General features: G+C 39.8%; 1 protein-coding gene across 1 annotated transcript in view; it reads right to left on the reverse strand.

Moving 5' to 3' along the window:
• LOC118556557 (transmembrane protein 104-like) overlaps window positions 1-25068 on the reverse strand; it is an 85415-nt gene that overhangs the window by 37110 nt on the left and 23237 nt on the right. The window contains exons 7-8 of the mRNA XM_036148253.1: window positions 21473-21572; window positions 18615-18711 (exon numbers count right to left, since the gene is read on the reverse strand). Coding sequence (XP_036004146.1) covers window positions 18615-18711; window positions 21473-21572 — 197 coding nt within the window. The remainder of the gene's footprint in view (window positions 1-18614; window positions 18712-21472; window positions 21573-25068) is intronic.

Here is a 25068-nt window from a genome sequence, read left to right on the forward strand (position 1 = left end):
GTTTTCTTCAAGACAAGGAGAAATGTGCGCTTGGTACACCGGTGCGGTCGGCCTACATATGTAGCAAGCATTTTGTTGGAGGAAAGGGCCCAACCGAAGAACATCCTGACCCAATTCCAGCGACATCAAGTAGTGAACAGGTAAGAGTATTTTGGTGGCCGACATGTTAATAAAGAAGCGCCTGCTACCATGACAGCATATAGGCTATCATGGTAGCAGGCGCTAACATGATACCCTGCTACCAGGATAGCTTACTCAAAAACATTTCAAATAAGACAAACATTAAACATATACCGATTCCTGGACGGTGATTACAAAAAAAAACGGCCGACGACGGCATGACCGCCGCGCAGGAAAAAAACCCAAAGCTTACCGTTCGATCAACTTTTTTTCCGGTCTTTTTAAGCCCTCGACACTCAAGCCATCGTTTGAGCTGAAGGTTGGTGTGTTCTTCGACAGTGCGACCAGTAAACCGTGCGTCTTGGGAAAGTTTAATGGCTGCAAAGTCGATCATATCGCTGGTTCTGTTGCGCTTGTAATAGCTGGTTGCTACGTGCGTTCTCTACCTGTGTGCCCTACCTAAGCGGAAAAAGGGGCGTTGCTCTTGAGACGGTGACGTCACGTGCGCGGTACGCCATTGAGGCAACCGCCTCAACTGATAACGGCTCAATCTGACATCTGCCCTGATCTCACTCTTAAATTTAAGATCTACAGCCAAGTAGATTAGTGTATTTTTATAGTGTATTTTAAATCTATGTTTATTTTTAAATCTCTGCTGCACCTAAAACTGTAATCTAACTTTTACTGCAATTTACAAAGCTGTATGCAACGAAATTTTGTTCTGTACGCACTCTGTGCATACAAAATGACAAATAAAGTTATCTAAGTCTAAGTCTAAGTTAACCCCATAGTTTTTTTTTTTTTTTTTAAGAATGAACCAAAAACAAATCTCAATAAGGAAAGTCTAAGTTGTGCTACTAAGATCCACCACTTTAGTCTTACTCTCACTAAACTTCGAAATGTTGGGAGCTACTAATGCCTTTATGCTCATGTTTAAAACGCTTTAGTGATGAAGTAACACAGCTTGCATCTTTCCTTTTGCGTGGGCCGTAGATTTAACTATCACTGGCAGAAGAGTGGAACAATGCGCCACGCTTCCTCAGTATGGAGCCAAGCAAGAGCAATTAAAGAGAGATAAGAAGAAGGGGGCCTAAAACTGAGCCCTGTGGGACCCCAAAAATAGTGGCTCAGAGGAAGATGCATAATCCCTCTGGCTAAACTCAGAGGTTTTGGTCGGCCAAGTAGGACCTAAACCGATAATATGACCCTTTTCCTGACCTGATGCTCCAAACGATACAGTAAAACCATTATGTCATATGCAACATTTAAATCTACAGGTACAACAATAGAATTTAAAATTCTCCTTCTAACGTATAAAGCCCTTAATAATCAAACTCCATCATATATCAGAGCTCTGATTACCCCGTATGTTCCTAACAGAGCACTTCGCTCTCAGACTGCAGGTCTGCTGGTGGTTCCTAGAGTCTCTAAAAGTAGAATGGGAGGCAGATCCTTTAGCTATCAGGCTCCTCTCCTGTGGAACCAACTCCCAGTTTTGGTCCGTGAGGCAGACACCCCGTCTACTTTTAAGACTAATCTTAAAACTTTCTTTTTTGACAAAGCTTATAACTAGAGTGGCTCATGTTAACCTGAGCTACTGTTCTTCAATTATGCATTGTGTGTCGTCATTTCTGCTTTAACTTTCTGTTCTCTCTCTTTTTCTTCATATTAGGCACACCTGGTCTGGCGTTCTGTTAACTGTGACATCATCCAGAGAAGACGGCTCACCCGCTACTACCATCTAATGTAGAACAGATTACTAGATCAATGTGTGCTTCTGTGCTTTTTTGTCTCTCTTGTTGTGTCTCTGCTCTGTCTTCTGTAACCCCAGTCGGTCGAGGCAGATGACCGTTCATACTGAGCCCGGTTCTGCCGGAGGTTTTCCTTCCCGTTAATGGGGAGTTTTTCTTCCCACTGTCGCTTCATGCTTGATCAGTATGAGGGATTGCAGCAAAGCCATGGACAATGCAGACGACTCTCCCTGTAGCTCTACGGTTCTCCAGGAGTGAATGCTGCTTGTCGGGACTTTGATGCAATCAACTGGTTCCCTTATATAGGACATTTTGACCAATTTGTATAATATGATTGAACTTGACTTTGTAAAGTGCCTTGAGATGACATGTTTCATGATTTGGCGCTATATAAATAAAATTTAATTGAACACCCAAATCACCAGAATCGGTAGCTAAAATATGTAATTAAATACCTTCAAAAGAGCAAGTTCTGTTGCATATTAAGAATTAAAGGGATCCATGTCCCAGTTAGATTCCCTTCTTGGTGTGTTTTGTCTGTCTAGATGTGAACACAGCAACAGGACTCGGATCCAGACCACAACAACCGTACCGAGACCGCATGGTGGAGGTGGTCTCTGTGCGGTACCACACAAACTCCAGAACAGTTTGTTGATGGTGTATATCTCTGCGTTTTCTACTAGTTCAGAACACAGAATCCATCCGACCCAGACACATCTGACCCATAAACAGTCTGTGAAAAGAAACCGAGCAAAAAACGCACAAGTTAAACCCATCACCTGGGGTCCGTTCTTCGTACGTCGCTAACTCAGTTAGCAGGATTTCATTGTTGACGATTTGGCATGATCTTGGATCGTTTGGTTCTTCGAAAGACTTCCTGCACTTGTTGTCATAGCAACAAGTGCGCCAGCTTGAGCCTGCTCCAGAGCAGGCTTATTTCATGTAAACAAGATTAGATCACAGCTGTATAAGCGGAGGAGATGGGAAGTCTGCCGTAGCTATGTCCATTTTTACGACAGCAACCTGTTGCGGAAGGTGCAAGAATAATTTGCAGAGTTTTTCGAATTAATCGCGTATTGCGCAATAGACAGGATCCTTTAGAGCAGCGCGACAGTGTAGAGATTTTTCTTGGTGGCTGTTATAAACAGACAAACACATCATTTAACAGTGGCTTTTAAAGAGGAAAAAGTGGTGTTGGAGCCATAAATCTAAAATATTTAAGTTATTTGTATGGTGGTTTGCTTTTTATTTTTATCCTATTCAGTAAGAAGATTTGTTCGGGCCATTTTATTGTGAAGTTTAGTTTACTTTGAAAGGCTTGCTTCCTGTCGAGCCGTATATTGTATTAGAAAAAACTATGGACGGATTATCTAGCCACGGAGCAATACAGTTTTACCGTGTAAACTGTGGATGACTTGGAAAAGGAAGATTTTCATTTTTTATGGATAAAGATTTTTTTTTGTTAAAATTCCCAGTTTGCATGTGTCCTTTACTTCCCGTCTCTAAGGAATGACACTGAAATTTGGATCTCTTGACATAACAAGTGCCTTTTTTAAATAAAGTATAATAATTAAAGGCTACCATTTTGTAGAATATTCTTGTATTTCACTTTTACTTGTCCCCATGTTCTAGTGGGTCCCGTGGAGGCTCTGATATCAAAGAACAAAGTAAATATTAAATTATTAAAATGCAAAAATTCATACAGTAGAAAGTGATAGAAACATCTACCATGGACAGTATTTACGCATATATTTGTCTGCTGCTTTTTGCCAGCCCTCTCTCCTGGCTTTAACAGATTTTGAGGTGTTTTAATTAATGACTCAAATTCGGCATAACCTTCCAAACTCGTGTTCTGCTTGGGAGAAAAACTGTGGGCGTTCTTTGGCCATGCTGAACAGCCAATAGCAGCGTTGCTGATCATTGTTTCTACTATCGATACATTTCCCCTTTTAAACAAACGCATGAACGCGCAGTTGTCTCAGATAACTTAATCCAGCCATACTAATCATAAACAACAGGTGTGTTCGAAGAACCCAATTAGCCGGATCAGGATTAGCCGGATGAAATCATCTTGGATGTGTCATTTGATCTCGGATGTTTTAAGCAACGTACGAAGAACGGACCCCTGATCCGTACCCAAGTAAACAAACGACGAGGCAAAAAAAAAACACCTTAAAAAAGGCACTTGCTCAAACTGGGAGCCAAGAACAGAGACTAAAGGGTCATAATCAGACACTCCCAGCAATAAAGAATTACAGAATATTTTCCCAAGCACCAAATGAGGCCAGATTACAGTCAGTCTGTGGATCAATCACAACAGAGTCAAAAGACTTAAACATAACATATGTGACAGCTAAAAATGACCTAAATGTGACAAATGTTTACAGGGAGACGTCACCTTCACCCTAAAAGATATCAACTCATATCCACACAAACCAAGAAGGATCTATGCGGGTTGGTTTTCACTGAAGCTCTAAATAAATAGTAATCCATTGCTGCTAATTATAAACCTATTGACTGATGACAGTAGCTTGCCACAGTGAAGACAGACAGGTGTATTTCCTGCAGATTTCAGGACTTTACTTTGCCGTTTCTGTGCCATAACCAATCACGCCCCTGAAAAAAAAAAGAAGCCCTTGCACATCAACGAGGGTAAAAATAACAGGAAACAGCACACAGGGAAGATTTATGACAGTCTTGGGACATGTCTGAGGGGGAAATGAGAAACGATAATTTTCCTGCAGCCTAATAGCATCAATTCCCTCCAATCATCATCATCTTAGCTTTTGTAAAAGTGAATCAGAGGAGGAGGTGAGAAAGGACATTTTGCTCCCAAAAGAAGCTAATTATAGACACAATAAAAAGAAATTAATACCAGAAAGAAAGCCTTATTTTATTCAGGTAAGGGTGTAATGGGTCAATGGACGACACTTAAACAAATGCTCCCTGCAGAGTTTCTGCAGGGCCCCCATGACCCAGCTACCAAATCAATTCAGGAGATACAGCTGCTCCCAGCTGCAGTCCACAAACATGCAGCACGACACCAAGGTCCCAACCTTCAGAGATTTATTGTTAACTTCTCTGCATATTAAATGAGGCCGTGAACTTTTTTTTTTTCCCCATGAGAACGGCAATAATTTTCCTCTGGCAAACGAGAACATTAAATTACAGTGAATTACCCGTTTCAGACTCATGTTCAGCGCAGAGATTTGTTTCATACAAATCCCACTTTTCCTCGACTCAAACAGGAAGATGAAAATAATTTATTAAATTTACTCTCCAAGGATGGATGTGCACACGCGGAAACACGAATGAATCAGTCATCAGGCAAACCGATAGTAAAACTTCAGCAGCCAATAGCGTTGGCTTGTTTCCGCCAACATTTTTACGCGTGTTTAGGTGTAAAATGTCAATGCATGTGAATGTAGAGGGGGAAAGCTCCTGGAAACTCAGTCTTCTTCTAAATAAATGGATTACTTGACGTAATTATCCAAATTTATTTATATTATCAGACGAGTGCAGATTGTTGAAGCTTCAACTTACCCAGGGGTCCGTAATCAGTGGCCCCAGAACCGCATGTGGCTCTTTGGGAGCCGCCACGGTGGTTCTTAACCATTTTTGTCAAAGAAATATTAGTCTTCTTATTTCCATTTTTTTCCTTGAATACATTTCTTTTATACAAGTTCGACAAAAGCAAACTTACAGCACTTTTTCCAATGTGGTTTGGTTCAATATCTTCATTGTAACTCCAAAAAAGAATGAGATCTAAAGCAGCAATTAAGTAACATTTTTATCTAAATATATCCTCTTCTAAGTCCCTGTGGCGGTAATCTAAGTGTTTATGAGACGATTGAGGGGGTCTGTCATCTCCCACTAGTGTCTCGGACCAAAACAACCCACTTGCAACTTTCTGTGCACCAAGAAAGTGCAAAATGTCCGTCCTAAAAACCTATTCTGATGGTCCTCGAGGTGTTCCCCAGACAGACGGGATATATAGTCCCTCCAGAGAGTTCTGGGTCTCACTCAGGGACTCCTCCCAGTGGGACGTGCCAGGAAAACCCCACAGACAGGTGTCCAGGGGGCTTCCTCATCAGATGTCCGAAGCTCATTTCGGCCACTTGTTTCCAGGATCTGGTTCTTTCGCTCCCGATTTAAACCTCCTGACTATTAAACCCATACATTTTATACAGTAATTTGTTTCAAACCTGACCATTTTTCAAAGGTTTTTATGGCTTTAGCAAAAGATTTTAACTAGAAGCGAGGGGAAAATGGCCTTTTGCCTCGAAATAGCTGCAGACCCTGTGACTAGTCAATCCAGCAGGAGATTTATTCTGCATTTATAACCATCTGACTCCTGCCATCAATTGCAGTAACTGGTTTAGTGTACTAGCTGTTGCGTACGAGTCTACAACAAAATATTAAAAACTTTTCTGAGTGACAGCTCTGAGGAAGCACACAGCTCAGCTAACGGAGCAAATTTAAGCTGCTCTGTTTGACAAATTTCTCCATTTTGATCATGAAAATTAATACAAATGTCCAGAGCTACAAGCCCCCAGGAGGGCTGAAAAGTAAAAGCTATAAGACGACACTATATGTTTGTTAACCTTTGGGGAATAATTTTCTTAAAAGTTTTAAATAACACCCAATTAACTAAAAACAATGTGGACCACACAGTGCTGATGACCTTTACTATCAAACATTTAATGAAAACATGATGCATGACCGTATGGTACATGCTATCTAGTAAGAAAAACCCACTAAACAAGGCCCTCAATGAATCATTTTGTTTATTACACCACAACATAAAAAGACCAGATTAATGGAAATCCATCTGTTATGACCTCAGTATCTCCTTGACAAATTGCTCTCATCCAAAGCCTCCACCTGTCATTCAGGAGCAGCATCAACGCATCTCCTCCATGTCCCGATCAGTAGCTCTGACACAGCTTCCTGAGGCTGTGGGGATTTATTCCTACCACGAAAATCTCTGTCGAACCATTTCCGAACCTTCTCCACCACTGACTGCTTCGGCTCTGACCGGCACAGACGCAACCATTCCTAACCTTACAGTAGGAATCATACAGGACTACTGCAGGAGTAACCTTTCCAAAAACAGTTAAACATTTTTTTTTTTTTAAATAAGAATGACCAGTGCATGTTTTTAGACCTGAATTTCAGATATTTCATATCCAATTTTTTTTTTTTGGGGAGGATTTATCCCAACTGACTCGAGATCAAACAAAAAAACAGTAAAAAGCATATTGTGAAAATGTCTCTATCCAGGACTCTTTATATATTTTCTTACTTTGGCCACTTTGTCTTATTAACTTTTTGTCTGTTTTATTTTCAGTACATGAACAGTATTTGCATTTTTTTTTCATCCAAGTAAAGTTAGCAGAACAAACTCTGTGCTTGTTCTTAAGTCCAGGAATGAGGATTGCAAACAATCGATTTACGATTAACTGTTGAATAATGCTTTATTAGGATAAAAGGTTGTTCCATCCGCTTGGTGGGACTTTCTTTCAGTGTTGTAGTGTGGCCGCCACCCAGAAGAGGGCGCTGCTGCGCAAATGAAAGGGGAGCCAGACCATGACGGTTGTAAAAGAAGTAATCATGGCACAAGCGGTCCAAACGCAGCCCGATGGGTTTGGTTTCCTTTCCTAAAGAGAGTATTCCTGGTCCATTGCTGCTATTTCTTTTCCTGAAGAAGAAGAAGCCACCGACAGAGCTACTGCTACAATAATTCCCAAAAAAAAGTCAAAAACAAAACAACTGGACTTGTTTTCCGAAGTTTGAAGACGTTTCACTTCCTATCCAGGGAGCTTTCACAATTCAAGAAGTCTGGAGTAATATTATGATGCATTACTGTAACACTTATTGTATTTCTTTAATCCGCTATAGCCCAATTAGCCTGAATGAAGTGTTGTTTTGGCCACATTAAACACGAGTGAAGTGATAGAACGGTGTATGGAGCCGCTAATTTAGACACGGAGCGTTCATCCAATATATTTATCAACTTTTCTTTGTTATTCCATTGACGCATTTGAGTTATTTAAAAAGTGACAGAGGGCGAAATTAAGTTTCTGTCGGGCTGATTCTATGTTCTCTTACTCTCTTTTGTCGGCCGTTACCTACAGGGCAGCCGGTCAGAGCCTGGCAGCTTCCTCGATTTAAAGAACAGATAGCTTAAATAATGACGGTTAGATGCAAATGTGTGCAAAAAAAACGTGTAATTTTAGCCCATTTTCTGCAAACGCAATGCACAGTTTTGTTTTGTTTTTTTGCATAGAAAGTACTCCTGGCATAACGCTTCTGTGTTTAGCTGCAGTTTCTTTACTGGAGGCCACCACTGATAATTGCTACCATTTACTCTGTGTCTTCTCTTTGTGTTTTTATCCCACAAAAAAGTACTCCTGGCCCTTTTTTATCATTCCTAAAACCAATTTAAATGTCTTAACAGTGATTGGATTGGCTTAAATCAGCATAATAAATACCTACTATGTGTTAGAGACCAAAAACCACATTGAAAGGCCTTCACAAAGAACGGGCATGAAGGTGAGTAAAACCCCTGGAATAAATCTTTGTTAGTCAGTTAATTAATCAATCAGAGCCAGCCTGGAGTGAAGTGGCAGGGTGGGTCATTTCTGAAGTTTTAGGGGCACTTTGCTGCACTTTAAATTAGGTTTAGTTCAACAGGCCTAATGGAGACAGAGTAATCGCATGAAAATCAGCTGTGAACAAAGCAAGGTAAGCATAAACTGCTTCGGAGCTCAAAAGCTGCATTGATTTTTCATCAAGTCCAGCAAACTGTGAGAGCAACGCATTTAAATAGTTCTGGCGCCTTGCAGCAGAGTGAACTGGACCAACCAGCAGCTTGGCCAGTCACTGTGACCATGAAGGAGAGCCTCAGGAGGAGACAATCAAGGACAGAAAAGTTAAATTCAGGTCATGGAGCCGAACAAAAAAAACAAAACAAAACCCACCAAGGCCTGAATGTTTGACGGCTGCTTAATCTTTTCAATCAAAGCTCTTTAAACAGCTGCGAGCAACGCCCAGCAGTTTGTTACGCAACGGCTCCTAATATGCTCCAGTGCAGGAAAACATCCTAAATATGGGATAAAGATCCCCTCAGCTGTCCACTTCAGCGCAGAACATGGAAATCAATAAGCGGCCCAGCAAATCCCGGCCAAACGATTGTGTTAGGGAACTTTCAGAAGTTTAAACGAGGATAACTGCTGTCACGCTAATGGCTGACAATGCTGATGTGCGAAGTTAGCACTGATTAAGTCAAAGATCTGACCTGATTAAATATTAACTGACTCCCGTCAGAGCTTATTTAAGCTATCTCTTTGTGAAATCCCCTGTAAGGTCTAAAATAAAATAATAAATGACTCCATGGAGGATTGCGGCCTTGGAAAAACTGATTAAAACAGAACTTGACAATCCAGGAAGAGATCATAAATAGCTATCAGCTAATTTAACCTCTCTGCCACAACATTTAAAACCAGATTCCCCCACAGGCTGAGTGTCACTGTCAAGACTGACAATCACTTTACGTGTCTGACATGTGATGGAAGAAGAAGCCCAAAGTCAAATCAAAGCCTGGAAGGACACTTAATATATAAAAAAAAGATCTGATTTTACAAACGTATCAAAATTCTGGGTTTCTACATCATTCATCACATTATGAAAAATGATTTTCATACTTAAATTTTAATTTAATGAAAATATGTCTATGTCCTGTACAGCACAATGGCTTAAAGAGAACATAAAATCCACTTTATTAGCCCTTAAATACATGTTGTACATGCTGTTGACCTGAAACAGGATCCTTCAGCTCTTCTACTGGACACCAAGCTGCTGTTTCCTTACAGCAGCGGTTCCTAAACTTTTTTAGCCACGCAGTCCCACCGCCAGTTTCCCTGTTCCTGTCTGAATATGCGCTAAACTGCCTCTTTTAAATGAACTGCACCTGTCTGAATCACAAAAGTATTACAGCTGTGTGTGAGAACATAGTCAAGAAACCACGTCTTCCACCAATTTTCCCTCTATTGACGTAAACAGCATGAAGTGAGGAGAGAGAAAGGGACATTTTCAGATTTCACTAATTCGTCTCATTTGCTCTTCCTCGCTGTGAACAGTAATGGCTGTAATAACGCCCCCTAGGGGCTGGGAGGTATATTGATATTGAAAGCCAGAATATCATTTTTTAAAATAATCTATATTAATCTTTGTATCGATTTTTATGCACAACCCTAATATACAGTACTAAATGCATAGAAGATGACAACTTCCTCTATATTTCATCTAAAAATGACCCATAGAAGACGACTTCTTCTAAATAAGTACATTCTTGTGTGAATACATATTTATTAAATTTACAGTTTTTGATATACATTTTTTACAAGAGAAAAGTTTATTTAAACGTCTTTATTGTGTGGGGAAAAACACTAATTGTTTAATTATCAGACCGCCATTACATTTTTCATCCCCCGTACCCTAGAGGCAGCTCCACATCTTGGGAGTTCCCTGCCTTATAAAAAGTTAACTCAAGACAAGGAAACAAATTGTACTTTTATCCCCCTCATATCCTTTCAAATATCTCTACATATGCCTCCTTTAGGCACCGTCATATGACAACTGACAAAAATCTGTATTTGTATGCAGATTACTATTATTTACTGTTAAATAATTCAGAAATGTCGGTTTTCTGAATTTTTAGAACCTCCCTTTCATTCCTTCAAGAACATTTGCACCAGTTTTCATCCCTTTGGTCCTCACGAGTCCTGCGGTGCCACACGGAGTAACTAGTTGCTTAAATGCGCCAGGTCAGCTACCAAAAGGATATCTGGAGATCCTAATTCCCTGACTGACCTTGTTAAATCAGGGTTGCACGTAGCATCAAGGTAGACGGCCTTATTAAAATATAAACCTGTGTTTGACCTTGAACCTTTTATCATTATTTGTGGTTGTTCTAGGTGTGTGTGTGTGTTTGTTTGTCACCTGGAGTTGCAAAGATGTTACGACGCTGTGAGGAGCAGAAGCCCAGCAAGGGGCAGGCAGACAGCAGGCACCCCCACAGGGTAGCCACACGCCTGACGCCAAGGCAGGCCGGCAGGGCCAGCAGCCCCCGGTCCAGAGGGACACATGGAGAGCAGCGGGGTACCGAGCCCCCCGATTCAACCCCGCCACCACATCTCCCCTCGCAGGTCAAGGCTACAACCCCAGCTACACGGCGCCTACACATGCCCCTGGCAGCAGAGGGGCAACTCCCCACTGAAGTGCCCCGCTTACCCACAGAGGCCGGGAATCAGAACAACCCAAAATATTTGGACCATTTTTAACCCATCTTGTCCTATAGCCACGTCTAATCTGGAATATTCTTGTTTGTGCTAAAATTATATGTTCTGTCATTACAAAACAAAAGGTAAAAAACAAAGCAACTGGACTTGTTTTCCGTAGTTGAAGACGTTTCGCTTCCTCTCCAGGAAGCTTTCTCAATTCAAAAAGTGAATAAAGCTTCCTGGAGAGGAAGCGAAACGTCTTCAACTACGCAAAACAAGTGCAGTTGCTTTGTTTTTTACCTTTTTTTGTAATGACCATGACCTGGATGACTGAGAATCTTCACCAGCATATATGTTCTGTCCTTGGATTTTTTCATAGATTGGCTAAAATAATAAAACTGCATCTTTGTTACATATAGATGCTACCTGAGAGAAAAAAAAAGATCCCATTTCAATTTAATCATTAATTAACTGTGTGTCAAATTTACATCAAATTATCAGATTTAAGAGCCTCTGAAGCTAAAGTAGGACCTTCAGAAAGCCTATAAACGTCTTTGTTAAGACTAATTTAAAAGATGACAGGAATGTCAGATTGTCTGATATGTAAATAGTGGAAACAACAGGTTTAATCCTGACTGGATTGGAGATTCTTCAGTTAATGAAAATAAGACAATGTAAAAGTGTGTTTTATTTATTTTTTTCTTTTGCTCCCTCTGTGAAGTTGTAGATATGAGTACTGGGGCAGCTGTTGTTATACCTAAAAATATACCACAATCTGTTGTCCACTGTGGGGAAAAAAAAAAAAAAAACAAGTCCTGCAGGAAGCTCCCATTGGGGGAAACCTGCCAAAAGTGCTTAAAGAAATCACACATTAAATCCAAGCGAGGCGCCTTCAGACAGACGGCCCGGCTGCAGAAATGCGGTTCAAGCTGCTAAACTATCCAACATCCATCCTAATCAGATGGCAAGGTCTGCAAATCATTCACATTTATTTTAATAACTTCAATATTTACATTACATTAAATAATCAAGTTTATAAACAGGATTTTTCCTGTTTAAATGCGTAAAAACTCATCGTTGCAGAGCTCTCCACCGGTGGACTAAAATACTTCAAGGCTCTGGAAATGTTTAATGTTTAAAAGACAAAAGGATTATGCACTTAGAATAAATATAAATGCATCACTCAGTAATGACGCAGCCTTGTGTGGCTCTATGATTGTTCTATGTTTAAAATCTGTCAATGTCAGTTTAATTTAGAGAGCACTTCACAAATTATGAAGATTTGCATCATAAGAGCAACAAAGGGGGAAATCTACTACTTGTGTTCAAAAAAAAGATAACAAAATACAACTAATATTAAAGTTTATTCTCTTTAAGTAGAATAACATTAAGAGGAGATGGTTTACTCCACCTTAAAAGTTTCTAAGCTATAAGCAGCTATTATATTCAGGTTTGGTGCAAAAAGCTAAACTGTGATCTCCTCTATCATGTTTGGATCTTGACCTCTGAGTTTTAAAGCCCGGCAATAAAAAAAAAAAAAATAATGTTTTGCATGACACGTTTTGTTGATGGATTTTAGGTTTTAAATGAGTGTTTTATTTTTTCTGGTAAAAATCGAGTGGCAGGATTCTCTGACAGAGAAGAATTATCTACACACAAATATTAAGAATAGCAACCAATAATAAAGGTTTTTACACAAAAACCTAAAAAAAGAAGCCAAATATAAAAGATTTATGACAGCAGTTTGATTAAGCCCAAAACAAATCTGAATGATTTGCTGAATGTCCAAATAAGATTACTTCAGCACTATTTTCATCAAGACAAAGGAAGATGCAGCTGATTAATGCTTTAATGTAATTTTGACAAGTTTAATTAAAGCTCTAAACAACCCTTACTTTTTATTTTTATGGGCAAAAATCATTAAAATGTCCCTAAGGTTTGCAACAGACATTAAAGCCATTACATATAACCAAAAAAAGACCGGGCCGAGAATGCAGCCCTGAGGAACCTCCCATGTGATTGTTGCTGAAGTAAAAGCAGAAAACTATTGAACTTTATGCAGCTAGTCCAAATCCTTTTTTGATTGCAACTCATTTTAAAAGCCTGTGCAAATTCTCTGTATCCTGGTCATGGCAGCAGCAGGACATTCTTTGAAGCGTGTATGCTTCCTCTCAGCTCCAGTTGCCCCAAACCTTCAGGAGGATTATTTCACACAAGAGAATAACTGAACCATCTACTGCTGTCCATTTCCGAGCTTCCTGCCAAGTTTGAGTTAAACTTGATGCTTTTCTAGAGCAGAGCTAAAGCCAAAAGTCTTCACCTCACTGTCTATGTGGATGCAATGAAACCATCTGCTGCCGACGTTGAGCAAGCTCTGCAGGGGTGTAAACTCCACTCTAAATTAACTTTCTAGACTCTCTTGAACTTGCTGATGGCCCAGAAAACTGTCTTTTCAGCTGCAAAAATTCAGCTTTTCTTCAGAGAGAAGCATCAGTAATGCAAGAAGGCAATGATTTCTAGACATTTGTCTCTCTTTTTATAGGAACCAGTCTGATCAATAGATTGTTAGCATGATTTCAGCTGAGATAATTCTGTACAAAAATACAGGAAAATGGAGGAATAAAAGAATTATATCGGGACCCAAAGAAATCGGCAGCACATATCAGGTATAAATTGTTAGATTTTAACAGTCTAAAACTTGACAAGAGATGTTTTGTCCAGGTGGACAACATCCATGTTTTTATGTGAAGTTAACTTGGTTTGGCCGGTCAGATGCATCAGTCAGCTGTGGCTCACCGGTCGGCTTCATCTTCACAGGAACTACGAAGATAAAGCATCAAAATGCAATCCGAAGATGCATTTACTTTGATATGAACACCATCGTTTTACTACAGATAAGGGAACCATTACAGATACCGTCAATGAATCTCACTTTAAAAAGCCAGAACCAGCCCCTTAACACAGAGTTTTGCTGCTGCTGGTGTCTAACAACACTGAGACGTAAATAAAAGCCACGTTCTTTGAAGCGTTTATGCTCAACTTCAAAGCTAAAGAGTCCATTTCATATTTGACTCCAAGCAAAGGCGAATGCCTGAGACGAGGACATCCATAGAAATGAGCAAGTCTCACTTCAGTTTGGAGAATAAACCTGTTGCTCATACAACCAACACCAAAATACTTTAATCATGATGGCTGAAGACATTTCACTTCTTAAGAAGCTTTTTTTTTTTTGTCTGAATAAACTCATGATTTCACTACGCTGGCATTCAGTACCACATATTTAAAATGAATAGACGCAACGTGCACCGACCTAATTTGTTTGATTTTTGTTGGGAGTTATGCAATCAAGAGTGAAAAATCTAATTCATGATATTTGTTCCAATATTGTTGAATATCTTTCTAAAGTCAGTCTGCAAAGTCAGTGGGGGTAAGGAGGTACCAGAAACAGACTCCTCAACATAGCTGTGAGGTCTTTCTTCAGAGAGATAAAGGTCAGATTAATATATCATAAAAGTTTAGCTTTCAGCAGTCAATATTGAGCACTGCTTCCTCGATGACTCTTACGAGAGAACGCGGTCTCAGTCCAACAGCGAGGAAGGAGGGCACCTCGACGGCCTGCAGCTCCGTTACACCCAGCCTACCAAGGAGACGCGGTGGACGCTCGCCGAGGGACATTTGATGGTTTCCTCCGCACGGTGGGGAACAACTAAAAACAGCTGCTCAATAATTTTCAGTTATTATTCTGGTTTGTGTGGCGTCTGAGCCTGAAAACACACAGTCCTGACTCTCTCTGGCAAGGAAATGTGTTCTAAACGGTTAAAAAGGCTCCAGAAATATCCATTTACTGCATGTTTAGGTGTTACTGAATCAATAACTGTCTAAATATCTTGAGATAAAACAGATTTGAAGTCTTGTTTGTGTCAAAAATCGCGGTTTTATTGCCTCAAGCTCATTTCGAGTTGACAGAAAAATCAGTTTGCCATCTCAAGATGAGATCTAAAGATAATTTGGTTGATTTCATTGTATTATCTTAAAATAAAATGTGGTTTTGAGCGAATACAGTTGCATTATCTTTCAAGAGAAAGACCTTCATTTGTTTTGTTGTGACAAATCTGCAACTATCTCATTAAAATTTAGGGCTAATTCCTGAGACATCCTTGACAGACCAGTGCATTAATGTTGTTTATTATCCCCAAGGTGCTCTAGCAGAGGACGGTGAACAATGCAACCGAGAGTAAAACAACTGCTTAATCTTTGCAACATAACCCTGTCACCCTGTCATCTTTAAAAAATAAATAATAATAATAATAATAATAAAAAAAAACAGGTTTCACCTCAGGAAATAATGAGCTCATGATCATCAGAAAGCAATTGGGTGGGAAGAAGTGTAAACTTCTTAAATCCTAACTCAATACCTGAAAATTAAAACTGTCCTTGTCTGCCAACATCCATTGGGAATTATTAAAATTATTATAATTATCATTCTTAACAGTCTGGAAATGGCAAAAAAAGAGGCATTGTTAAGTGTTGAGAAAGTAAGAAACTAGTTTTAGAGACTGAAAGTGTAAACACACTGAGCAGAGATAATAAATCAGCATTATTTAAATCAGCTCCACAGGAGATAAAGGGGGGGAAAAATGTCATTTATTGGCTTTTTTCTTTTTGGGTAATTCTAATAAATGCAAGCCAGGACAAGGAGGCGAGAGGGACGCTCAGAAATTACACAGGAAGAGCAGCAGATCTGTCACTGTCATTGTTCAAAGTTAAAGCTCGAGTAGAAATCAGTGTTTGTGCCGACTTCAAGGACTTTAAACCGTTTCCTGGAGACTGCAGAGGGTTTTGGGTCAAGAGGAGGAAAATGTTCGGCTGAGATCTGAACAGATATTTCAGCCAACATTAACGTTCTGCATATCCTGCTGGTATAAAGAAGTCATTAAAATAAATAGAGAAATACTGGAGAAGTTTAACTGGCCCTAAAATTATTTTAGAAACATTACTATTTAAATTTAATAATAATAATAATAATAAATACATTTTTATTTGTAATGCACTTTAAATTTTAGACAAACCTCAAAGTGATGCAGGTAAGATCATCAAAGCAAGATAAAACATCAGTGGAAAAAAATAAATAGTGCAACGACATTATTCTGCAAGGTTAAAGCTCAAATTCTGCTAAAACTAAATGTTTTAGTCCTTTGACATTATTTTGCCACCACCACGCCCAATTAGGGAGCTAAAATATCTCCAAAGCTCCCCATTAGAGAAGTGCAGGGAAAGCAGCGCCTTGGGAATCACCAAACCTCGTTAACCATTAGACTTCATCTAAATGGCTTCTGGTTGATTGGGAGGCATGCTGGGGAAAAAGCCCTTTCTGTCCTACCATCACAAATGTAAACGTGGACTTTGCTAAACTCTGCAGGGACTTTGTGCTCAGGTTAGATGAGACAAAATATTTAGCTTCTCAGGAACACGATATAAATGTCATCTCTAAGGTCCGGTGCAGGATCTGTGATGCAGTGGGCCTATGTCAGGTGTAAATGTCGCATGGCATCAAGAACTTTTTGAAATACCAAAATGGACTCTAACAGAAATCTAAAAAACAGACCGTCACTGGATCTTTCATCAGAATTATGAGCCGGATCACAAACCAGGACATCCCAGTCCTCCTAAATCCTGTAGAAGTCCCACAGATTAGTTAAAGATCCCGCTCTCTATGCTCCAACGGCAGGGGACGCCAACAAGGCCAGCCATAACGACGTTTAAACAAACAACAACAATGTTTCTTAAAAATAAAAGCACTCTGAAGCTTTGTTGCTTTTTTTCAATAATTACCGTATTCTTCGGACTATAAGACGCACTTAAAATCCATAAGTTTTCTCAAATATTTATGGTGCGCCTTATATATGATTAAAGTTGTGCTTAGTGACTGATTTTATGTTTTACAATGCGCTCAGAAATATGTTAAAATATGTAAGTATGACGCTCAATGGATATTTGGAGTATTACGGTACACTGTGTCACTACCTGATAGGACCCTTGAGCTGTCTACAAGACTGCCTGACTGTAATGTAGAAACTAGAGGTGCATTCATGTAAAGCAGCCCGTGGCCGGAGTACAATAAACCTAGTAAGTTAATTCAATATAAAAGTTACGTTTATTTTGGTCTGATGTTAGAAACAGGGCAGTGTAGTCCAACTACTCTGTCCTCCCAGCAGAGACGGATAGAGAGCTGTGGACGATGAATATTTAATCCAGTTCAATAATATTTTACTTATATAGCGCCAATTCATGAAACATGTCATCTAAAGGCTCTTTCCAAAGTCAGACTCCATCAGATCCTCCAGGTTGGTGAGAAAGTTTCCTCTCTAAGGAAACCCAGCAGGTTGCATCAAGTCTCTCCAAGCAGCATTCACTCCTCCTGAAAGAGCGTAGAGCCACAGTGGACAGTCGTCTGCATTGTTGATGGCTTTGCAGCAATCCCTCATACTGAGCATGCATGAAGCGACAGTGGGGAGGAAAACTCCCCTTTAACAGGGAGGAGAACCTCCAGCAGAACCAGAACCAGGCTCAGGCTTTGCAGCAATCCCTTGATGCGGTTTATAATCCGGTGGACCTTGTGGTCCGAAAAATATGGTATGCGTTTAAAGTTTATTTACTTTTCTAACTTTTTACTCTGCTGTACCAGAGAGCGTCTTGTTTCCCTACGCTGGCAGCTCCTTAGTCAACATGAACAATATATCCACTATCCTTCCTCTGCACGTCCAAACAATCCTGAGCTGTCCCTCCGGTTCTAAGTGCGGCCGGCGTCTCAACTGCTTAAACAAAGGTTAAATTCAAATACTGAAACAAAATCAACTCCGGTCTCATGTTGGTCACTGCTGATAAACATCAGCTCGTGTTTCGGCGTATCTCTCTGTGGCAGTGGTGTCCAAACCAGTTTACCACGCGTAGTGCTAATCATTTTCTTTTTATCTGCCCAGCAATAAAATTAATTATTAATGCAATATTATTAGAAAAAAAAAAGTCTCTGATCTTGGCCTTAATACAATAAAATTAGGTTTCCTAACTATTTGGGTCAAACGTTCTGCATTTTGTTGGTAGAAAATGTTTTAGTGTGTTCCCAGCAACAGAAATGAGAACGTTCTTCTAAAACGCTGGCAGCCATGTTCGATGGATGTTGTGCCCAAGTCTGTTTTATCGGTAAAATGTTTTAGAACCTGCTTAAACAAGGGTAATAAAAGGAAAAAAAACTGTGTTGTAACAATAACATCACCTATAAAAAAATGCAAACCGAGGTCATCTGTAGCAGCTCCATTTGGAGGAGGGCCACAAATTTTATTCTAAAGACCGCACAACGCCCCACCCTGGACACCCCGGCTCTAATTTCCAGTTCAGGGACTTGGACTTCCCTGAGGGACCCAGACAGTTTGGAGAAAAAAAAAAAAACATCAACACTTACCAGAAACACCCTGTAGGCATCTTTCCTGGTGACAGAGCCCCAGCAGGGGTCCGTGTCGTTGTACTTCACGCTTCCAGCGCTGCAGGAGTGGTTCCCGCTGCAGGTAAACACAAACAAGCAGAGGCTGTTGTTAAACCTCTAGTTGAGATACAGATGATACCGAAAAAAAACAAAAAAAAAAAAAACAGCATTCTTATAGGGTGATCCGAAAAGATGCTTTTACACACAAGAAATCTTAACTCTTACTACCACCGGTAGCCCTAAAGAGAAACAAACAGCCTGGACGTCTCAGTTAAAGCCCACGTTTTTGCCTGCAGCAAGGTCAAACGGCTGGAGCCTCTGTGGACGACAGCTTAATTAGGTGAAAATGGGTCGGCAGGAAGAGGAAGATCATTAGATTAGATTTTTTACAAAGCTTGTATAATAACTATTAGGTCTGCATTTTCTGCCTCAGGACTGATCTCATCTTCTGCTCATCCTGATCTTTGTTTCAGTGTTTGAGACACATGACGGCGGTGCGTGCACATGCAGCAGCTCTGGGCTCTCCAATTCGGCGCTTTTTTTATTCCTTATTGTGTGAACGTTACAGTTTGCCCTGTGTCCGTCCATCACCAACCAGGACCGGTCCAGACTGCAGTAAACAATCAGGTCTGCAGGGAGGATCATCAGGGCCGACCTTCCCTCCATCTGTGCAGGGTTAGGATCAGGAAAAGGGCAGCTAACATCTCTGCAGACCCCACACAGCCTGGACACAAACTGTTTTGACTTTTACCACCAGGGCGGCGCTACAGAGACAGTTTCTCCCTCCAGGCCTTGTCTCTGATTAGGCCTACTGGCAGGCAAAAATAAGTTTATTGCAATTTCACAACCTCTCCTTTTTCTTTTCTCTACATAAATAAAACATAAAATTCTGTTTTTCTTATTGTAAAAACAGTATTTTTTATTCATACTGTTTTTATACTGTATATCAAATGTCTTTATGTTGCAAGCACAAATTCCTCTCAGCTCAAGTTTGGATCTTGACCTCTGAATTTTAAAGCCCGACAATAAAAAAATAAAAAAAATAAAACATTTTGCATAACACAATCAATTAAAACCTAAAGTCCGTCAACTAAACGTTTTATTTTTTTCTGCCAAAAATCGAATGGCAGGTTTCTCTTTGACATAGAAAAGAATTATATACACACAAATATGAACAATAGCAACCAATAATAAAGGTTTTTACACAAAAACCTCAAAAAAAGAAACCACATATTAAAGGTTTATGACAGCAGTTTGATTAAGCCCAAAACAAATCTGAATGATTTGCTGAATGTCCAAATAAGATTACTTCACCACTATTTTCATCAAGACAAAGCAAGATGCAGCTGATTAATGCTTTAATGTAATTTTGACAAGTTTAATTAAAGCTCTAAACAACTCTTTTTATTTCTATGGGCAGAATTCATAAAAATGTCCCTAAGGTTTGCAACAGATATTAAAGCCATTACATATTACCAAAAAAAAAAAAAGACAGAGCCAAGAATGTAGCCCTGAGGAACCTCCCATGTGATTGTTGCTAAAGTATAAGCAGAAAACTATTGAACTTTATGCAGCTAGTCCAAATCCTTTTTTGATTGCAACTCATTTTAAAAGCCTGTGCAAATTCTCTGTATCCTAGTCATGGCAGCAGCAGGACATTCTTTGAAGCGTCCAGCTTCCTCTCAGCTCCAGTTGCACCAAACCTTCAGGAGGATCGTTTCACACAAGAGAATAACTGAACCATCCACTGCTGTCCATTCCCCAGATTCCTGCCAAATTTGAGTTAAACTTGATGTTTTTCTAGAGCAGAGCTAACGCCAAAAGTCTTCACCTCACTGTCTATATGGATACAATGAAACCACCTGCTGCCGACGTTGAGCAAGCTCTGCAGGGGTGTAAACTCCACTCTAAATGAACTTTCTAGACTCTCTTGAACTTGCTGATGGCCCAGAAAACTGTCTTTTCAGCTGCAAAAAAATCTGCTTTTCTTTAGAAAGAAGCATCACCAATGCAAGAATGCAATGATTTTAAAGAGATTTGTCTCTCTTTTTATAGGAGCCAGTCTGATCAATAGATTGTTAGCATGATTTCAGCTGAGATAATTCTGTACAAAAATACAGGAACATTTATTTATTATTATTTTTGGTTAAATGAACCCATTCAAAGCTGATAGAGCTACTCATGGTGCATTATGTAGCGTCAGATTGACCTAAAGATAGCGTTAATTGTTCAAACAGCAACAGAGGCTGCAAAATGTGCCTCTGCAGAAACTGTCTGCCACAAACTTCCCCATTTTGAAATAAAATATCAGCAAATATCCTCGGGCTCATTGTCACAGGAATGGTCCGGTGTTTGAAATCTGTCACTCGAACCTGAAATTGATGAAAAACTAAAAGGAAGCAGGATTTTGGTAAACAGCAGAGAAGCAGTATGAACAGTAATAAAATTAACCTGCATCAAAAGGACTGAAAAACGCCTCCAGCAAGAATATTAATGTCAAAACCCTCAACTGTCACAATCATCTCCACAAAATAAAAACACCAAAGGGGGATCTGGGATATTTGTGCCAACTACACTCTGAAGGGATGAGCTCTTAACTAAATAAAATATCTTATTTTCAGCATTGCAACCAGAGTTGCAATAAAAACCTTTCTGGAAGCAAAAGGCAAGACGCTGCAAGAGGTGAGCGGGTCTGCGCGCTTCTGTCGACGAAGCTTTATTGCTTTATTCTATGAGCTCAAGGAGGTCAAACCAGGACCAAAAATCCTGACAGCAAGAGGAGGAGCAAACGTTCAGAATAAAATGTTTTATTATTAAAAGGCTAAGGCTGGTCTCACCAGGCGACTTCCATGAGCGATATGGGCACGGCGGCGGCGTAGATGGCCAGATCTCCGTACAGATAGACGATGATGCAGATGTAGAACATGTTGACGCCGACTGAAACACAGAAAGGATGAAGACGTGAGGGAACCGGGGATGCGTGACGAGCAGATTCATTAAGCAACACGAGCTCAAGGGGTGACAAACAAACACATTTTTCATATGCGGCGGCCGTCCAAACGCGTCGTCGTGATTGATGACTGAACGTTTAAACCTCGGCGTCGATTTTAAAACTTCCATCTGAAGAAGCCTCTGGAAGCCGCCGGCGCATCTTTTTCCTTTAATGAATAATATTAAGGGATTAATTATTACCCTAATGAGTTCATAAGGAGAAACGTCTATCAGCTTTAATGTTCTTTTGCACACCGGACTGACGGGCCCGACTCAGATTTCACCAGCAGAAACGTCCACAGCGCGCTGCACATCCGTCTGCCTGTTAATTTCCTGAATGAGGGGTAAACCGCCTAACCGGACGGCTCAGATGATTCGTTCAGGGTTCCCACACCTTGGTGAACATCAAATTCAAGGACCTTTCAAGGACTTTCCAGGACCAATTTCCTCAAATTCAAGGACAACCACGTGGCGGCATTTACCTACTGTGACCGCTGAATAGGTTATCATATTTTAATACAATGCAAATTCAATAAAAGACTAAACGGCATAGAAGTTGTTGGGTCAGAAGCAATGCAAGAAAGGGACTTAATTTATAGCCTACATTGATATTGATCATATTCATAGCCTACATTTATATCCACAGTACATGGCTATGCCATCATTACATATAAGATGTACATTAGCCTACCGCTTCATGGAATTTTATAGAAAAAAGTGCAGCATTGAGATGTTCAGAATTATATCAATTTGTTTCACTTACTTTCATCTTTGATTAAGATAGTTTTTGACTTCTGTTTAAAGTGCCACGGTTGCCAGAAAGCTGCTCAGAGATATATTTAAATCATTCTCAGGCTTTTGTTACCTTTGTTAAAGACATAATTTCAGTGCATTTTACTAACCCTCCTCCTTTACCCGGGTTTGAGACCAGCAAAATGAACTATAAAGAGACACTATGGCAGAGTTACAATTGTTTTCTTTTCAACTTTTTTTTTTTACATTTTCTTTTTTCTCTTGTGGTCCACTAAGGAGCCTAAAAATCACGGTAAAACATGAACATGTGGCTGTGTGAATCAAATGCCGTTATTTATTTAAGATAAAATATTTTAAATTTAGTTATTTATAATCAACCTGCGCCGTCAATCCTGGCGCATGCGCGCTTCATTTGCAGTCTGGACACTGAGGGTAAACATGCTGTGGCTCTGACTGCAGCGCTGAGAGGGACTCCTGCGGGAGGGGGAGAACGGGGTTGGGACGGGGGAGGCGCCCCACGGCAGCACCTGCTGCTGGAGGACAAGAGTATGAACGATACGTGCTTTCACGTAAGAGACTCCAAAAGTCGCTAGATTTGTCACTAGTCGCTTTTTTGAAAAGGAGTCGATGCTAAATATAGCGACAAAGTCGCTGAGTTGGCAACACTGCGTGAATGTAACCTATTGGACGCACGTAGGCCTAAACCGTAGCCTACCAACTAACGAAGAAGAGTAAACGTACTTTTGCAAATTAAAAGTCTGCGGAATCAACATAATTTTAAAAGATTGTGTGGTAGTAAAAAAATGACACATGAGTCGTCATCCATGTGAACTTTCAACCCCACAAAAAAATTCAAGGTCTTTCAAGGACAAGGTGTTTTTTTGGCTGTTCTCAAGAACTTTCAAGGGCCTTGAATTATTTTTTTCAGATTCACAAACTTTCAAGGGTTTCAGGGACCCGTGGGAACCCTGTTTGTTACTGGCCAGGAAATCAGAGCGTAGGGTCCAATAAAAAAAACAAACAGATTTACATCCTCTCTGCCGAAGTATGACTCTAAAAAACCAGAGGACTGAAGGCGCTTAATAAATTTTAATTGAAGTTAAGAACACAAGAAAGTGTTTTGAGAATTTACAGTTTTTAAAAACGGTCTTGAACTCGGAACCAAACTAAATTACTTCAGACAATCTTGTACATCTATGTAGGTTGTATTTTTATCTTTATCAGGACACTGATCAGGTAACCATAACCTTTTAAAATAACAGATTTAACCCCGGAACAAACTAAAATGTTTTTTTATAAGCACTTTAAAAAACAAAAACGAGGGAAAGCTTCAAGGTAAAAACTTCTATCCAGTTTTTATTCCATTTTATTGCACTTTTTTCCCTTTTTTTGTGCTTTAAAGCTCCAACACTCATGCATCTTTAGCTGAGGGGTTTTGGAGGTAAAGGTGAAGAAGGGAAACTCAGACTCTCCTCTCTTTAGCTACACTTTAAAGCTCCTAAGTTTAAGCCCTGAGGTGTTCTCAGGCCAAAAGGGAGTATTTGAAAGTCTTTATTTAATTTTAAAGTTTATTGCAACAAAATTAAAAAGGATAAGGTTCGTTTTATATAATAATCAGGCCGATGTTAATAATTTATCATATCAGTATTGGTCCGATAAGCAAAACCGGGCCAATATTAACAACTGATGTTTATTTCCATCTAGTTGCCCTCATGCAGTTTTTATTAGGTCATGTGACCAAATATTCTGTTAGCATAGTTTTATCGGTATAAAATTGGACAAAATCTGATCGGCCCAAAGTTTTCATATCGGTGCATCCCTAAATATGAATCTAACCTCAACATTAATTAAAGTTTTGCTTGTTTTAATTGGCAACAATCTCTGACTCATCGGCAGCATAGGCAGACCCCGCCCAACGAGGCGTCTACGTATATGATGTCTATGACATAAACACTAGAAGTGCACATGCGCAGCCAGCAAGCAGAAACTAACAAGGAACGAGCACGCACACTGGCATTACGTGAGCGTGTCAGAATGATTGGCATGTGGGAAAACAAGTAGATAAGGTGATACCCTTCAGGGGGGATTAGTGCAAAGAGGGGGATGAGGCCAGGACCAAAACTCTAATTATATAAAAATATAATGTATTTACTACTTCCAGGATGGAAGGGCGATTTTACCCAGTGTAACAAAAAGTGTTTCTAAACAGCATTACACACTACAGCTTTAAGTTTGTCATATCTTAAAGTTTTTTTTTTTTCGCTCCTAACCAGAAATAACCATGAGTCTTATTTAAAAATATCACTGCTGTATTTGAAAATTTGATATTTTAGTTGTGTGACAACGTTTGCTACAAGGCAGCCACTAAGGATTTAACAGGTTTTCTTTACTCAGGAGCAAAGGAGCGTCACAAAATCCCTCCCAAGACGTATAAAAACTTGCAGACCGGCTACAAGACAAGTCTTTCACTGCAAAAAGAGAACTAAAAATAAGAAAAATCTTCTTGAAATGAGAGTATTTTTCCTTGATTTGAGCAGTTAAATAAGATTATTTGCCAATGGAATAAGATTTTTGCACTTATAATAGGGACAATTCATCTCCATCTTATTTCAAGTGGTGTATATCTAATTATCTTATTTTAGGGTTAAACATACTCATTCCATTGGCAGATAATCTTATTTACCCGCTC

Source organism: Fundulus heteroclitus, chromosome 16 (genome assembly GCF_011125445.2).
Source record: "Fundulus heteroclitus isolate FHET01 chromosome 16, MU-UCD_Fhet_4.1, whole genome shotgun sequence".
NCBI classification, from domain to species: domain Eukaryota; kingdom Metazoa; phylum Chordata; class Actinopteri; order Cyprinodontiformes; family Fundulidae; genus Fundulus; species Fundulus heteroclitus.